Below are 18,552 nucleotides of genomic sequence, written 5' to 3' on the forward strand. Positions count from 1 at the left end.
GTTACAACTGTATAACAAAATTGCAGAGCTCATTCCGGCTGCACTTACATCTCACCACGCAACTGTCTGCTGGTCAAGAGCCCAGCCAGTCGCCCGGCCGTCTAGAGTACTAAACTGATGTGTCACTTTGGAGCAGTGGGTTCATCGGTGAAAGTGAAAGAAGAGGAAGAAAGAAGAGAACTGTCGCGGTAAAATCCGGAAAGGAGGCAAGGGCGCTCACACAGACACTTCCTAGTCATCGTTACTCAGCACTTTATGGGGCACACGGTGCTGGGGAGCCCAAGCAAAGCCAGCCTTTTCGAGGAATCCAGCCCTGCCTGGGCGGTCCCAGGACTGGACATATTTCCAGCCTGGGCGTGTTCAATTTAGGATGGATGACGCCTTCCCAAGTGGCCACGGAGGGACCCTGTGGCTCTGGGATAGCCCACCGCCTCCCACCGCCGTGCGCAGTGCAAGTCCCTCTAGGTCGTTCCACCAGTTCCGTAGATCATTTCCAGCCGGGCAAGGGCAGCGTGGCGCCTAGGTCTCAGGATCAAGCTGGGGGGCGGGCCCAGAAGCTCCGCTCGGCGCCTGCGCCAGCCGAGGCCCCGCCCCCGCCCGGCTCCGGGAGACGGGGGCGAGGGCGGAGCCGGCCGCGGAGCCTTGGTGAGCGCGGGAGGCCAAAGCGGGCGCGCCCCCGCTACACGCAAGACGCGCGCGCGCGCTCCACCCCGCGGCGCCCCGCCCTGTCGCTATAAAGCGAAGGCGGGCTGCGCGCTCGCCTCCCAGCTCTGTCCGGCGCCTTGCATTCGTTTACATCGTTTGCAGCCGTCTCTTGTCAGATTCCCCCCAACAGCCAAAATGGTGAAACAGATCGAAAGCAAGGTACGTGCGCCCGGAAAAGGCCAGCACGCAAGCGCAGCCTCTGTAGCTGGGGAAGGCGCTGCGCCGGGAGGTGGGGAGGCCGCCTCTCCGCATCCTTGGGGAAAGGGGACGCGGTGGCTCGGCCTGGGACTGAGAGTAGCCGGGCCCTAGGCGCGCCCGAGATTGCCGAACATGCCTTGGGGGAGGGGAGGAGAGGGGCGAAGGCCCCCTGGAGGGCGGGATTGGGGTGCCCAGCCCAGTCTGTACCCTGGGCACTGTGGAGGTAACACGCGTGCAGCGCCTGGGGGTACCCATACTGCACCTCTTGCACCCGCAAACCCTGAAAACCCCGATTGGAGGAAGGAGAGGGGATGGACAGGGTCCGCCCTTAGCCCCTATCTGCATCCAGATACGGATCCAGGCAAGGAGATGAAGGGGCCATTGGAGAAGGCGCGAGGTCGCTGGTCACCACGCTCTCCGTATGCAGTGTAATCCACCCTCGTGGGGTGCGGGAGCCCCCTTGAAAGCAGGTCTAGGCCGGAGACCCCATCTGTTACATCAGTGTCCGGCCCCAAGCAGGACGCGTTCCTCTTCCACACAAAGTGGACAGACCTTTCCCTGCTGGAGACCCTCAGGAACGTGCCCCAGGTGGCTCCAAGGAAGTGAGGTCCAGGCCGCGCCCGCGGGACTCCTCCTCCTGCGGCGCAGGGCGTGTTTCCGGCAGCGCTGGCTTTGGAATGACTCAGTCCCCAAGGCTGGGCCCGGGGCCTCGATTGCCCTACCCAGCAGTGGTTCGCCCACCTTCAGGTTTTGCCGGAACCTGGAGTAGCTGCGTCCGGCTGTAAGCTCATCGGCCTTCGGGTACCAACTAGTGGTACTGTCCTTTTAAACATGCCCAAGGGAAAAAGTGTTCCGGTATTCGAAAGTTATTGCGAGGTGAATCTCCTCCTGATTGGAAAACCCAGAGCCTGACATATAATGTCTGTACTGTAGCCAATCGGAACTGTTTGTTAAAAGGAGAGACAGAAAGTGAGTGGGAGAAGTTTGATAGATGGCAGAGCCCTTGAGATCATTTACCCTGAGGTACTCTCTCCACACCCGCGCACCCTGAGAAGGCAAAGGAAGGCAATCTTGGCGCTCCGAGTACCTGTTTGGTGCAGATGGGCCTCAGAAACAGAAGTTGTTACATGCAATGTGTGTGATGGTCTCTGATCCATTTGTTACTTTGGTTATTAGTAAATCTCAGCCTCCTTTGGTTATTGTTTGTCATCTTGTCTTTAATTTTTTTATTATCATAATCCTTGTTTTTTTAAAAAACAGCAACCCTCCCCCCATTTGTAGATAGGAGATCCTTAATAGTGCATTTTGTTCCATATACATTTTTCAATATCTGTGTAACACAGCCTGTGCCTGGGAAAGGAAGGGAAGGCAGAGTTTGTTCTTAAGCATCTGGCAACCTCAGTATAACCAAGCTGGTGGAACTCATTATGGAGCCAGAAGACCTTGGAGTGGCCTGGGTTAGTTTGCTTACAAACCCACCCAACTAGGAACAGGAAGTTGCTTTTGGTTCCTAGGGAATACCTGCTCTGACCTTCCCTGTTGTAACCATGTTAGTTATGACCCTCCTCTCTGTCTAGTTAAGAAAGGTGTACAAAGGTGACAAGACATTTGTTACTTAAGAAAACACCACAGCTTGAGTTCAAGGGCATGGCAATCAGGGTTTTGTTTTTGTTTTTTTAAATAACTTGTTTATCTTGGTACTCGAGATTGGAACCAGGGATACTTAACCACTGAGCTACACCCTCAGTCCTTTTTTTGAGTATTTTGAGACAGGATCTTGCTCAGTTGCTTAGAGCCTCACTAAGTTGCTGTGGCTGTCCTCAAACTTTCAAACCTCCTGCCTCAGCTTCTTGAGTCACTGAGATTACAGGTAATGTATGTACCACCATACCCAACTCTAAATGTTTTCATCCTGGTGTGTTAAAGTCAGTACCATTGGCCATCCAGAGCAACTGTTTCTGAGGCACTGTGTAGGTAGTATGGGGCCTGTTCCAGACATGAGTGCAATAATGGGCCGTAGATGCAATGAAGAAGAAGAAATCAGAAGTTGTAGTTTACCCACAATTTTTTTCTTTTTTAAAAATGACAACTACCATTTCTTGAACTCCTACACATAAAGCACTTCATTAAATGCTTTTCAAACTTCTCATGCTTATCACTTTTGGAATTGAATGTGTTTTGGAAAAGAGGTGTTAGACTCTACTTTTGTTTTATGTACCTTATGTTTTGTTTCCAGGTTATTTGTGTCAGTCATGGGAACATTTATCAATCATGATTGTTAGTTTCTGGGAGCTAAAATTTGTGATTTGCTTTTTCATAAGGTAATCTTGAATAATTTTCAAGCTGAATCTATTGTAGGCAAAGTTAGGTCAGAAGAGAATCTTAATGAGAAATCTACATAAACCTGGCTCTGTAGCTTATGTTCACTTAAGCCAGAAGCTCTTGTCGGAATTTTAGGTAGTTTTGCTTGAATTGGATTCAGAACTGTTTGGGGATATCCTTGAGGATGTTTAAAATATGGTACTTTCCATCTTGAAAGTTAATCTCATCAAGTTTTTGATCAAGGTCACTTCTTCATCTTTTGTACTGTCTTACCAGATTCTTGCAGTAAAGAATGAGTTGATCAGGGCTGGGATTGTAGCTCAGTTGGTAGAGTATTTTTCCTAGCATGTGTGAGGCATGGGGTTCAATCCTCAGCGACACATACAAGTAAATAAACAAAATAAAGATGTTGTGTCCATCTACAACTTTAAAACATTAAAAAAAAAAAAGAAGAATGAGTTGATCAGATTGTGTTATGTGCATGTATGGATGTGGTATAGTGAACCAAATCATTGCCCAAAAAAGAAACCTTGTTAGACCTGAAAATCATCCTAGGGAAGTCTCTGAAGTAATTTTATCTGGAACAATCAGTAGTGGCTTGGAAAAATGATTTCTTTCTTTTACTCTCTGCTGCATCCCTATCCCCCACCCCACATGCCCAGATCTCTCCACATCCAAAAGTGGGGTAGATGAGCCTGCGTAACTGAAAAAGTTACTGAAGCACACCATTCCAAAAACATGAGGTAGAAATTTAAAATCTAGGAAAATAACTATAGTTCATAGGAACCCACATTAGGCTTTTATTTTGGGTGTGTGTTTTTACCTTACAGTGTTTTATTCATTTACTTTCCTTCTTTATTGAACCAGATCTAATATAATTCTTGTGGGGGAAGGGAGTGTTATTAATTTTTTATTAAACCCAGTTTGACCTGCAAATTGAAGAAAATCTAGACTTCAGATACAGAGGTTTGTGCTTTGATTTATCTTCCTTGCCCCAGTTTTGGGTTTTGGTCAACACTGACTATTGTTAAAATGAGTCCCTTGTAACTAGAATGTTAGGTTCCTAGGGTTACAGTATCAAGACCATTGGTAAATAATTCAGGGAGGTGGTGGTAAACAATCTCTTCATCGTTACTGCTGGGAGTTTTTTAATGTTTATTTTTTTTGTTGTAGTTGGACACGATACCTTTATTTTATTTATTTGTATGTGGTGTTGAGGATCGAACCCACGTGCTAGGTGAGCCCTTTACCGCTGAGCCACAACCCCAGCCCCTTAATATGTATTCTTCATGCAAAATAATATCTACAGAAAATTTTCTTCATGAGGAACTAAAACTGATTTTCTTTCATGAGCAAGGATGAGGGTATTATTTTGAACTAAAGGGCAAAAAATCAAAGGTTGATGTGCAATGTCATCTCAGCTCTGGAAACCCAATATGCATGCATGCATGTGCGCACAAACAAGAAAATATCCTTACACCAACAGAAAATGACTGTTAGGGGGTCAGTTTTCAGGGGTGTTTGTTTATTTTTAGCTTTTTGCATATTCTTTCATAGACAAATTAATCAGAAATCTTAGCTTTTCTTTTGGAGTAGCTTGTGAATTTTCAATTGTTAAAATCTGTGTCCTTTAGAGACTAACCCACAAAATTACGATTATCTTATATTAGACAAAGGTGCTAGAAACATACATTTGAGAAAAGATAGTCTCTTCAACAAATGGTGCTGGAAAAACTGGAAATCCATATGCAACAAAATGAAATTAAACCCCTATCTCTCACCATGCACAAAACTCAACTCAAAGTATATCAAGGACCTAGGAATTACACCAGAGATCCTGTGCTTAATAGAAGAAAAAGTAGGCCCTTATCTCCATCATGTGGGATCAGGCCCCAACTTCTTCAATAAGAATCAATAAATAGGATGGATTCAAACTAAAAAGCTTCTTCTCAGAAAAGAAACAATCTGTGAGGTGAATAGAAAGCCTACATCTTGGGAGCAAATTTTTACTCCTCACACTTCAGATAAGTACTAATCTCTAGGGTGTATAAAGAACTCAAAAGGCTAAACGCCAAAAAAACAAATAACCCAATCAATAAATGGGCCAAGGACATGAACAGACACTTCTCAGATGATGATATGCAATCAGTCAACAAATATATGAAAAAATGTTCGTCAACTCTAGCAATTAGAGAAAAGCAAATCAAAACTAATATAAGATTTCATCTCCTGTCTCAATGGTAACTATTATGAAGACAAACAACAATAAGTGTTGGCGAGGATGTTGAGAAAAGGCACACTAATATATTGCTGGTGAGACTGCAAATTGGTGCAGCCAATATGGAAAGCAATATGGAAATTTCTTGGAAAATTGGGAATGGAACCACCATTTGACCCAACTGTCCCTCTCCTCAGTCTATACCCAAAGGACTTAATAACAGCATACTACAGGGACACAGCCACATCAATGTTTATAGCAGCACAATTCACAATAGTTAAACTGTGAAACCAACCTAGATGCCCTTCAGTAGATGAATAGATTAAAAAAAAAAAAAAATGTGGCTTGGGGCTGGGGATGTGGCTCAAGCCGTAGAGCGCTTGCCTGGCATGCCTGCGGCCCGGGTTCAATCCTCAGCACCACATACAAAGATGTTATGTCCACCGAAAACTAAGAAATAAATATTTAAAAAAAATTCTCTCTCTCTAAAAAAATGTGGCTTATATACACAATGGAATATTACTCAGCAATGTAAGAGAATAAAGTCGTAGCATTTTCAGGTAAATACATGGAGTTGGAGAAGATAATGCTAAGTTAAGTTAGCCAATCCCCCCCCAAAAAAATGCCAAATGTTTTCTCTGATATAAGGAGACTGATTCATAGTGGGGTAGAGAGGGAGAGCATGGGAGGAACAGACGAACTCTGGATAGGCAAAGGGGTGGGAAGGGAAGGAGGGGGCAGGGGATTAGAAATGATGGTGGAATATGATGAACATCATTATCCAAAGTACATGTATGAAGACACGAATTGGTGTGAATATACTTTATATACAACCAGAGATATGAAAGTTGTGCTCTATATGTATAATATGGATTGCGATGCATCCCACTATCCTATATTAAAAATAAATCAATAAAAAAAAAATCTGTGTCCTTGTGACCTCTTCAGTTGCAGTGACTCTCTGTCAGTCCATAAGAATTTAGTGACTGTCTACCAGATACCTAGATTTGATATGGAAACATTGTGCATAAAAATGTTATTTTTTAATTTTCCTTTCATTTGCTTAGTTTGAATATAAGTTAGTTCACGATACTTTATTAACAACAACAACAAAAAAAATAAAGTGAAGACATAAGTATCAGGAACTCTATGCATTGTATCTTGTTTCATCTTCTCAAGTGACAGTAAGGCTGGTGTAGGATTCCTTCATACCCGGTTTCTTTGACTTATTGGAATTTGCTGAAAGCAGGACCTCTGAGTTGTACTTGTGTCATCAAGTCTCCAGAACTTTTGGAAATGAAACTATTCAGCCTGTTTTTCTTCCACCCTTTGTAGGAAGCTTTTCAGGAAGCCTTGAACTCTGCAGGAGACAAGCTTGTAGTAGTTGACTTCTCTGCCACGTGGTGCGGCCCTTGCAAAATGATCAAGCCTTTCTTTCATGTGAGTATGAGCCCTTGGTATTTTGGGGTCAGAAGTTATCAAGCTAGAAGAGGTGTTTGGGGGTGGTAGTTTTTGTTTTGCTGAATCAATAGTCTAAAAGTAGCAGCAAAAAATAATAATAATAACTTAAATAATATAGGTTCAATGCATGTAGCCTGTTGTAGACGACTCTCAGAAGTTAATTTTGTTTATCTGAAATTGTTTAGCTTTTTTTCAAGTTGAAACATGGGCCCAATTTGGCTCAAAGTTGATGTGCCAGATTATTTTACATGAGGAAAATCAAAATGTATTTTATTTATGCTGACCTGGTTCTTAAGCTAAATTTTTAGATCTTTAATTAGTCTCTACTTTCGTTAACTTTCCAAAAGAAGGTTGAGTATATCAATTGCCATTATCCAGTTCTAAATTTTTTTGGATTTTGCATTTTAAATTTTCCAGTCCCTCTCTGAAAAGTATTCCAATGTGTTGTTCCTTGAAGTAGACGTGGACGACTGTCAGGTACGTAGCTGAAATTCAAGATACTACTGACCTTTTCATGTTGGCCTTTTTCTCTGAATAGCATAAAAAAAGTATCAAGCAATGGTAGAACTGTAATTCTATCTAAAATATTGTATTTCAGAATAGGTGATGGTGATGATTATGGGCCTAATCCTAGATATCAGGAGCTAAGTACATCATATCCTAAAGTAAACATAAAAACAGATAAGGTGTATGTTAAGGCTTCTGAATCATATCACTCACCCACTTTCTAAAACCCTACATTCTACCTGCCGTTCTGTAATGCTCAATAAATAGAAATTGACTACAATAATTAAATCCATAGGCTTTATAAGTATTGATTCATTTAGATCTTTGTGCTGATGTCATCCCCATTTTACAAATGAAAAAACACACAGAGAGGTTGTCTTTGGAGTTGAAAAGAGTATGTGACAGAGGTCAGATTGAAAGTGAGGTCATCTGACTCCCCTGTCTTTCCATCGCACTTTAGAGGGTGCTGCCTTGTGGTGGATACAGATGGAGGTCTTAGCACGTGGCCCTCGCTGCTCTCATGGTACACTGAACTTGGAAAGCCTGTTCAGGATGCAGCACCTTTGGACATCTTTACCAGATGTGGGAGCATTTTAGGCAGGCGGAGTTGGGAGGGTGTGATGTAGCAACAAAGGTGCTAGACCTAGGTTCTCATCCTGGTTCACCAGCTTCTGCTTCAAGCTCATCTCTCACCTTCTTGGAGCCTCGGCTGTCTGCCTACAGCAGATCACCTGCCCCAGTCACAGGCTTCCCCTTTTCTCCATGAACTCTTCTCCAGTTACCCCGTTTTGTTCCCTGGACTACATTTTTTCCCTTCCTAGGTGTCCCCCTGATTTATCTTTCCTTTTGCATTTATGGTAGCGATACAGGGTGGATCCTCCACCCAGACTTGCTTGCTTTATTTCCCACTTCTGACTCTCATTGAAATGGAGACATAGTTAAGTTATTTATCTTTTCTGTGCCTCAGCTTCATCCTCTGTAAAATGGCAGTGTCAGGTCAACATCATCGTCATCAGGATTCTATAAAATGCTTAGAATACTTCCCGGCACATAGATGTCCAGTGAATCTTGTCTATTATTAGACTGATTCCATATCCCTAAGCACACATTCTGCTTGAAAGGCCAAAACATGTTGAACACTGAGATCTGCTCAAAAAAATTGTGGATTTGGATTTCAAATTTTCAGATCACCAAAAAAAAAAAAAAAAAAAAAAGACACCAGTAAAATCTATGCAAATATTTCAAAGTTCAAAAAGCTGATACCTGAAACATTTCTGGTCCCAAGCATTTTGGATAGCGGATGCTCAACTGTACCAATCTCTGTCTGTGAACAGGCTGTTTGGGGACCAGATATAGAATAAATGAATGAATGAATGAATGTATGTTATGGTTCAGTACAGTTTTTGCTCTAGATGTATTGCAGAATTTTTCTTTCTTTTTTTTTTTTTTTTTTTTTTGTGTGTGTGTGTGGGGGGGGTAGCATAATTGCTCATGTTTATAGGTGGGGGGGGAGGATTCTTATTCCCCATTTAATTTTTTTTTTTAGTCATTTTTTTCCTGTATGGTCACTTTAGCCAGGAGTAATTGGCACTGGACTACATAAACTGAATGCTAATGACTCTATCACATAAAAACATAATTTTTATTAGAAAGTAATAATATGTGCCAGATGCCATGGTAGGTCCTTCACATGCATTGTCATAAAATGCTCACAGTGACTCACCATTGCATAGGTGAGAGGACTGCAGCATGTGGGCTGACATATAATGTACGAGCAGAGCAGCACCCTAGACTTTACCAAAGACAGGCGCTCTTCCTGCCTCCATCTTGAACCTTTGGGAAGTAGGATGCATAGAACAGGTGGGGACTTCCCATGAAGTCCTTCATGTCTGCTTGGGGCACACTTGCCATCACCCTGAAAGTGTCTTTCAAAACTTGAAATGACCCTCTGACAAATTGGGGCCTTTTAATTTTGCTTCACTATTCTAAAAATTGAGCAGCACAGGGGTTTTTTTAGTTCCCTAAACTCTTAGGAAGAAATTATCTTGTAGATACAACAGGTGCAAATGGACAGTTAGAAGACTGACTTGGATGTGTAAAGTGATACACAAGGAAAATAATTTTATGTTCACAAAAAGATATGAGGACTACCCCCTTTGAATAGATCCTATTTCTTTGACAGCCAACAGGGTGTGATACTTATTTCGTAAATTAAACAAGAAACAAAGTAGCTTAGACCTGAATATTTTGCAACCTTTTGGAATGCCATGTGTTTTGATTTTATTTGGAACAAGAGTCAGCAATGAGTTAAGGATAGAGGTGGAGTGTTAGCCTAGAAGCCAGTGAAATTAAATTTCATAAGGTTAAGCAGAGTCCTATTCTGTTTACTAATAAAAATCTAAGATTGGGCAAAACCATAACTGGACAATGGGTCGATGGTTGCCAGGTAGTCAGACTTTAGTGCTGACTACAGGGGCAGCTGGTGGAAAGTTGCATTTATCAGATTGTCAAATTCCAACACGGTGGTATTGGAACCAGGCCAGGTTTCTGTTTTTAAAGAAAGGAGTGGTGTTTTAAAAAAGAAAAAAAAAAAACCAACAATTTAGGATTAAGAATTTTTTTTAAAGCTCAAAGGAAAATTTTTCTACACTGTGCATTCCTTTCCAATCACTATAAGGATAGCCAAGTAGTCTATAAAGTAAAAAGTGAGGCTGGAGCTGGGCAACTTAGTGAGAATCTGTCTCACGTAAATAAATAAAATTTAAAAATGGCTGGGGATGATCTCAGTAGTACAGCACCTCTGGGTTCAATCCCCAGTACAAAAAAAAAGACGCAGGTCTGGGGTGTGTGTGGCTCAATGGTAGAGCATTTGCTTACCAAGCATGAGACCCTGGGTCCCCAGTACTGCAAAAACAAACACTGGACAACAAAATAAATTAAAAATAAGACATTAACAATAGACAATAAAGATTCAGTATAGTTAATAGAACTATCAAACTTTACTGGGATCCATAAAATAATTTTAGTAGATGATAATGCCGTGTTCATGGACATTGATTCGACATTATTAAAATATCAGTACTCCCAAATTTATCTAACTTTAACCCACTTTCAACAAAAACAGATCATGCTGTCCTGAAACAGTATTGCTAGGAAAATTCTGGGAAGTTTTTTTTTACAAAACAAACTAGGGAGACAAGTTAGCCTCAGCTTCATAAATATAGCATATATATCAACTGCATTAATTAAAACATTGTGATCCTGTAACCACAGTACATTGATCCATAGGAAAAAAACTAGAAAGCCCCCCAAAAGTAGAACCAAGTCTATGTAGCCACATATTAATAATTAATCATAGAATTAAAATGTTGTATCATTATTTATTTTCAAATAAATCTAGAAGAAATACAAAAATAAAAATCATAGGAAATATTGAACATGAAGAAATGATAGCCATTGTGAATACTCTATCTTATGTAATCTTCCATAACAATTATTACCCCTCTTTGGCCATAGAGCAAATGGACCTGGAAAAGCTCACAGTTTTTAGTAATTCAACATTATTTTAATAATAATTCAACATTATTTAAATATTAGTAAATATTTGATTGATGCAAAAAATCTATAAATCCTGTGCTTTCAAAGGATGGGGTAGATTAGGGCCAGTGGATCTGGTTAAAGCAAGGTCTTAAGCTAGCTGGCAAAAGTCAAGGTAAATACTGGTAAACTGAAAGAAGTTCCCTGGAAAATAGTTTATAATAAACTGGAGGCTTTAAAATAAGCATGCTATTTCAGCAATTCTAGAGTTGATGAGAAAATTGAATCAGCACAGATATGTATATTCATAAGTAGGAACCCCATAATAAGACTAGAGAGACTAAATAAGAAGCAAGAACTGCTACTTCTGAAGAAGAACCAGTTTGGCTTTTGTGCTGCCATTGCATTCATGACAATCGCTAAAATTGTCTTAATGCAGAGACATGGAGTGTATAATGAGAAGGAATTTGATTTGGGACTGTTTCATCAATGCTCAATCCTCAGTCTTGTTTTAATCTTCTCCCCTGCTACCTGCCCTTCCCCCCTAGGACGTTGCTGCAGATTGTGAAGTCAAATGCATGCCTACCTTCCAGTTTTTTAAGAAGGGTCAAAAGGTATGTACATCTGACCTTTAAGAAGACTCGCAGGACAAAAGGAGGGCATGTGATATGAATGAAAATGATAGAAGTGACTTTCCCTTCTTAGGATGAAGCATATCACTAATTTCTTCATTCAAGAGTATCCAATAGGTCATTTTTCATTGACTCACATAATGTGATACCTAACTGATAATTGATCTTTGATAGAGCTAGACTCTAAATCTCTGTGATTGGTGCTTTATATTTATATCATAAAGTATATAGGATTTCTTAAACATCAACAGGTCGTTCATCATTGTTAAGAGGTAGTTCTGCTAGAAAACTTGTACTTGAGCCTTTTGACTTTGAAGATTGTTCTTTTTGTTGTTTGTTTTTGACTTTTTAATTTAAAAGAACTGTTATTCATTGAAGTTTATTTAAATAAGCTTCTTTTTCTTCCCCCATCCTTCCCTCATTCTGTGATCATATGTAGAGATGTAATGCCACATCTAACGACAATTCAATATTCCCTTCACAGGTGGGTGAGTTTTCTGGAGCTAATAAGGAAAAGCTCGAAGCCACCATCAATGAATTTGTCTAATCGTGTTTTCTGAAAAATGTAACCAGCCGTCAGCTGTTTAAAACTTGTAATTTTTTTAATTTACAAAAAGTATGAAGTATGGAAGCTATATACCCAATTGCCATCTGATTATAAATGACAATAAAACATTAATTCTACCCTTTTTAAAACTGCCTGGTGTGTCTGAATAGTCTTCAAAATTAATAAGAAAGGACCATCTAATGTCTTTATTTTTCCCCACTTCTGGGGGATCGAATCCAGGCTTCACAGTTACCAGCCACTAAGCTACATCCTTAGCCCCAGGCTTTGTTTTTTTTTTTTTTTTTTTAGATAAGAGTCTCACAAAGTTGCCCCAGCTGGCCTTGAACTTGCAGTCAGTCCTTCTGCTTCAGTCTCCCAAGTAGTGGAATGTGTACACCACCCATCTATTTTCATGTATTCTGTTTTAGTAACCTAATAGCCAACGATTATCTAAGAAGATTTTTAAAAATCATCACTATCAACGTGTTTCTGGAAAAATCTTATTAAGGTTATACAGGAAACAGAATAGTATGTTAGAATTTATTATCCTGTGACTTTTCTGAACAGAGAAGATAATATTCTCTGTTCTAGCAGGTGAATCTACTCTGCTGTCAGCATGAACATGGGCGTCCACCCAGAATGGAAGTGTGTATATCTAGTATAAGATTCCTGTGCCAAAGGTCACAGTCCAACACTAATTATGTTAATGGTAACAAGAGTTTTATTACATTGATTAGAAATTTTTCATAGTCCAATCAAAGGGGAGTTGCCCCAGACATTACCATGAGGTTTTGGGTTCTAAGAAAGACTTAGGCCAGATAGAGGCTCCAACCTGAGTGGTAAAGTGTAAACTGCTAGTTACTCAAAGAAGACTGTTGTGTCCTAAACAGCAAGGGTCTGGGGGCCTGCTGGAAGACATGTTTTTCAAGTTTAATAATGGAGATCATTTAGAATTGAAAATATGCTAGGCATCTATCTGCCTTCTGTTAATTTGATCTATGTAACAGTCCTGTTAGGTGTTAATTCTGTCATCCCCAGTTGCCAGTGAAGACCGGAGAGCTTAAGTAACTCCCCCAGTGTTACCGCTGTTGACCCGTGATGAGTCCTTGCTTCCCCGATGCTGAAGAATAACACCAAAGAAGCACGCCGAGGCAAGGTCAGAGTAGAAATTAGAAGTTTATTAAAGGACAGCAGAAAAGACTTCTCCCGGAGGAAGAAGGGGACCCAAGAGGTGGAATCCGTGGAAGTGTCGTTGTTTCCCCTTTTTATAGTTTTGGTGATGGAATGTAGGTTGGAAGGGTTAGGACACAGGTGGGCCAAACGGGCAGGAAGGACTTTTGGGATGGGTTTATCACTTCTCTGGGATGGGCTATCTCCAAATCTGTTGGGGGCTGTTTCCTGGGCTCCATTAACATTTCTTTGAGGTGGACTTTGGCCTAGGGCCTTTTTGGGACTTCATTAACATTCCATGAGTTGTGCTGTTTTCCCTGAGTCATTCTCAGCATGGCCTCCATTTTAGATTTCACTCCGTATTAGACCCGATCTAACTACACTGACTACCTAACTTTAAATCTGGCTTCACCAGGACACAACTAGTTCAACACCAAACATGTACCTCTTGGTGTAGGATCAGAGTGTGTAGTAAGATGATGGCCCCTACCTGGCTTTCTTGCCTCATCTAAAATCAGTGATGAACGTAGGTGGTCTCTCAAAACTGAAGAAATGCCCATAAGATGCCAAGCCCTGTACTGGCTTGGAATATGACTGTAATCAAGACCTCTCCCTGTCCTCCTGCAGCTTACTTTCTAGCTAGGAGGCAAGCGAGTGGATAATAGGTTGCTGTGTATTCTATGAGGCAAAGGGAACCAAAAGACTGGACCGAGTAATTGAGAAGAATGGGGAGATGTTGGTCCAAGGAAACGAAATTGCAATTATAAAGTAAGTTCTGGGGATCTAACTTCTGTCCTTATAATTTTCAGGCATCCTTTATCCATTCTGGATACCAGTTCTTTTAAAGAGAGAGTGAGAGAGGAGAGTGAGAGAGGAAGAGAGAGAATTTTTAATATTTATTTTTTAGTTCTCGGCGGACACAACATCTTTGTTGGTATGTGGTGCTGAGGATCGAACCCGGGCCGCACGCATGCCAGGCGAGCGCGCTATTGCTTGAGCCACATCCCCAGCCCCTGGATACCAGTTCTTTATTTTATTTATTTTTTTTATTGTTGTTGTTGTTGCTGCAAACATTCTCCACATGGAGCTTCTCTTTTCAACCATTTTTGAGTAAATGGAAACTCTTATTTTGCTATTGATAAAACCTTGAGGTCAAGTGGATTGTAGCCTTTAAAATTGCAAACATTTTTTGCAATAGTTTATGGCACACACATTTCCTACTCAAGTTTTAATTTTTTCCCTCATGTTTTAGCCAGTAACTAATTATAGAAAACTTTAATCACACAAATAAGTGCTGAAAGTTTGAAAAAAAAAAATATCCACTATTGGGCTGTTAGATGAGCATTGAAGTTATAAAGTGAAACAGCAGTTTTTCCTTTTCTTTTATTGCTCAATGTACTTGATATTTATTGTGATAATGGTAGGTTTCAAATCCAATTTCACGTCTTCCAGTTTTTCAAAATGATAACTAATTCTGAGAATGCAAAGGTGCTATTGAAACAATCATGTCATAGCCATGCAGAGGGCACATTAGTGACAATTGACCAAAAGAAAAATTATATGTGAAGACAGAGCATTGGGGCTACTGCTTGGGCAGATCCCGCAGCATCCTCTTTCCTAACCAGCCACACCTTTATTGAGCCTCCTGGGCATGTGGACCATTTTCCTTTTACATCTCTGAGTGCTTCATCTACAGTGGGCAGCAAAACAGGGCAAAGTTGGCTGCTCAGTACACCACCCAAGTGCTTGTAGCTGGAGCCTCAGGTTTAGGCAGGCTGGATCAATGGAAGATCAATAATTTATGCTGCACCTGTATCCAGTTTGCCTTCTCTGTAATAGAGGCTGGAATATGTTCTAGTAAAGAAGGAATCTTAAAATACTTTAATCCATGCTAAGAAAGACCACTGGAGACAGAAGATGGATTGGAACAGTTGTCCTCAGCTTTGATTGCACAGTCAAATCTACTGGGTTGCTTTAAAATGTCACTGGTAGCTCGGGCCTCACTTCCAGGGAGTCTGGCTTCATTGCTTTAGGTGAGGCACAGCCACCAATCATTTTTTAGAAGGTTTTTCAAGTGATTTAAATGTATAGCTGATAAGGAGAATTGCTGGATCAATGTGCAGAAGGGTAGGGATATCAGCAGAGACTGCACTGAGAAACAGGACCTGTACTGTTACCGTGGAGTCAAAGGTAGGGTCCTGGCATAGTCCGGTATATCTTACACTCTAGTCCTGGAAGCCTCTAGCAGATGCAGTTTCCTGAACTTCTACATAGTTAGAATTTCTGGGGAGGAGACTCAGTGGTCCACATTTTAGACAAGCTCCCCAGATGACTTCTAGAACGAAATGAACAATGAACTTTTCCTCACCTTTCCCTGGCAGGTAGAACAATTCGCTTTTCCACTTTTTCTTCTTTCCCCTGACAGGTAGTTTATACTTGTATTACAAAGTATTTCCCTGGAATACAGGAGGATCCATTTTCTTTCTTTTCTTTTTGTTTCAATTCTCACTTCCTAGGAACTCACAAGCTAGTGACATGTTGCAACAGTTGCACACACATGACAGCTAGGAACATTTCCCATATTACAAAATTCATCTCACTTTTGGACTTGTATATAAATATAGGCCTAGATGGAACATGTGAAATCTGATACTAATGATAATTCGTCACGTTGGTATGATGATGGACTTCGAATACTAAAATTGAATCATTTTACTTTTTATAAAAACACTTAGGAAGATTTAATTTATATTTAACATGTTTAAAATTTTGGCTTTGCCAGGGATTGTAGGTCAGTGGTAGAGTGCTTGCCTAACACGTATGAGGCCTTGTGCTCCATCCGAAACAAAAACAGAAACAAAATACTTTGGCTTTATTGACTAATTATACTTTTGTCCTTTGACTTTTAGGACAATATTGAATAATTTAAAAGAAAAACTGAGCTGGGCACAATGGCTTGATCCCAGCAGCTCGGGAGGCTGACACAGGAGGATCAGGAGTTCAAAGCCAGCCTCAGCAATGGCCAGGTGCTAAGCAAGAGCCTGTCTCTAAAATACAAAATAGGGCTGGGGATATGGCTCAGTGGTTGAGTGTCTCTGAGTTCAATCCCTGGAACACCCGCCCCTCCACCCAAAAAAAGAAAGAAAAACTCTCTTTTGAAAACATGAGACACTTCTAATTTTTAAAATTTTCTAACATCTAATTTTTATTTTTAGATAAATGTATATTCAAATGTTGAATGTTTGAAACAACTACCCATCACTTTTTAATCCTTTAGATCATTGAGTACAAGTCAAGATCATAATAAACAGGTTTTTAAAAAATCTCCATGCCAGGCACAGTGGCACACGTTTGTAATCCCAGCAGCTCAGGAGGCAGAGGCAGGAGGATCATGAGTTCAAAGCCAGCCTCAGCAATTTAACAAGGCTCTAAGCAACTCAGTGAGGTCCTGTCTCTAATAAAATACAAAATAGGGCTGAAGATGTGGCTCAGTAATTGAGTGCAGCCCTGGTACCTCAAGGTGGAGGGTGAAGCTCAAGAGAGGGAAAAAAACAACAACAACAAAAAATTGGAAATTTTTCAAATAAGAAGACTTAATTTTAGACTGGCAATGCTGAAAATTAGTAGACTTTTTGAGCCTAATTTTTGTAAAATTCAGAATGGGGCATTATAAATTATTAGTGGAGATTTAATTTATGGTGAAAATGAACAAGGTAATTATTCTTAACAAATCCACAACTTGAATTTCAAGTGAGATTAACTTCTTGCAACTTCATATTTGCTAAATGATTCATTAGCTACTAATTAAAACGCTGAAACAGAAAAGAGAATTATTCATATTGAATGCATAATTCAGAAGGAATAAATGTAACTCTGTACCTTGTAAGACACCGAAAAATTCCATCTGTGAAGTCAGCAAATTGACCCAAAAGGACAATCCTCTGGGATGTTAGTATATTTGTTGGCTAATCATACTGGAAAGTGACCCTAATCCTTTGGGTAACATGAGATTGTTTCTAGCAAAACACAATTGCTTCAAGTTAATGATTTTCCACTGGATGAACAAAACAGAAAATAATAGTATTTCATTTAACACCAGTTCTTTCCCCAAAAAGGTGTATAAAGCGTGCCTTTCTTTTCTGATGTGTTGACATCTGGGACCTTATCTCCTTGGGGAGACTGATTCTCCCAGGGCTAGCCAATTCCTACAGATGGTAACTGGACTCACTTTGGGCTGTCTTTCATATGCAAACCCACCAATTCAGAGCCCTGGAGTAAGGCCGGTGGATAGGGGCTCTTATTCAGGGTCCCTCCACCTGCCTCACTCTCCCCAAAGCCAGGTACCAGGCAAACAGTGCCTTTGCCCCAGAGCCCACCAAAAGTATTCAAACCAGCTATTGATAAAATGAGCTTACTCTGCATCACCTGTTACTTTCTGAAGAAGCCACAGTAAAGGGCTTTGCTCACATTCCCCCTCACTTCCTCTCCTTCCTGACCAATCTGGCACTTAACCTGTGTGCTGTGTTCCCTCCTCCTGGAACTGTGAGTAACCGACCATTCCTTCATCTAACCCGCTGGCATCCCTACACCTGAAGAATCAAATCTTCATTTTAAAACAGAAACTACAGAGGCTGGCTCTTATATTCTAAATTCAAGGAAAAGTAACTTGTTGTTACTATTTAGTGTTCTGCAACTAGTCTTCAGGATTACCTTGGGCCAAGGTAGGTATTGATTGATTACTACCCAAATTATGTCTAAGTTAGTTGTCTAAGTTAGATGCTAGTAACTAGATTCTTCATGAAAGGAATATGAACACCACTTGTACATACACACACACACACACACACACACACACACACACAAGTGTTTATGCAATTACTAGAACTGAAAAAAAGTGAGTAAACCATTAATTATGTTGAGCAAGAATAAGTCAATACTGAGTAGGCTTGAGGTTCTTCTAAATAACAGTAGCAAGTGAAGCATGTGAGTCCTGTGTAAGCAATCTTTGCTTAACAGACCATACAATATCTGCAAAAAGCAATGAAATGTAGGGGGGGGGGAAACTATTTTGGAATTTGGGGTAGAATGGCCAAATACATAAAAACAATAAGACAAATGAAGGACTATTGGCCAGGATGGAGAATTCAAACTGGAATTTATGGATACAAAAAAGGGGTCATATATATTCAAACAGTAAATTGATATTCAGTTTAATTAGGATATCAGGGATAGATGTCATTTCAACTAAAAATTAT

At 40.6% G+C, this 18,552-nt stretch overlaps 1 protein-coding gene and 1 long non-coding RNA gene across 6 annotated transcripts in view; one reads left to right on the top strand and one right to left on the bottom strand.

The window, feature by feature from the left end:
• The window catches only part of LOC308642952, a 1,001,730-nt gene extending 1,001,119 nt beyond the window's left edge, over positions 1-611 (bottom strand). For 4 of the 5 annotated variants that reach the window (XR_014020670.1, XR_014020671.1, XR_014020672.1 and 1 more), the window contains exon 1: positions 49-611. This is a non-coding gene — a long non-coding RNA (uncharacterized lncRNA). The remainder of the gene's footprint in view (positions 1-48) is intronic. The other variant, XR_014020674.1, reaches the window with a different exon arrangement.
• Positions 528-12,279, top strand: TXN (thioredoxin). Its single transcript, XM_081282384.1, has 5 exons — positions 528-864; positions 6,779-6,883; positions 7,322-7,381; positions 11,497-11,562; positions 12,065-12,279. The coding sequence occupies exons 1-5, from the start codon at positions 841-843 to the stop codon at positions 12,125-12,127; spliced, it is 318 nt and encodes a 105-aa protein (XP_081138510.1). The 5' UTR covers positions 528-840; the 3' UTR covers positions 12,128-12,279.
• Positions 12,280-18,552: the final 6,273 nt, after the last annotated feature.

The sequence above is a fragment of the Spermophilus citellus genome (genome assembly GCF_964194105.1).
Source record: "Spermophilus citellus genome assembly, chromosome: 2".
In the NCBI taxonomy this organism is placed as follows: Eukaryota; Metazoa; Chordata; class Mammalia; order Rodentia; family Sciuridae; genus Spermophilus; species Spermophilus citellus.

Coding starts and splice junctions, on each gene's coding strand:
- TXN (XM_081282384.1), top strand. CDS start 841: ATGGTGAAACAGATCGAAAGCAAG. Junction 6,884..7,321: donor TGATCAAGCCTTTCTTTCAT/GTGAGTATGAGC, acceptor TAAATTTTCCAG/TCCCTCTCTGAAAAGTATTC. Junction 11,563..12,064: donor TTTTTAAGAAGGGTCAAAAG/GTATGTACATCT, acceptor TTCCCTTCACAG/GTGGGTGAGTTTTCTGGAGC.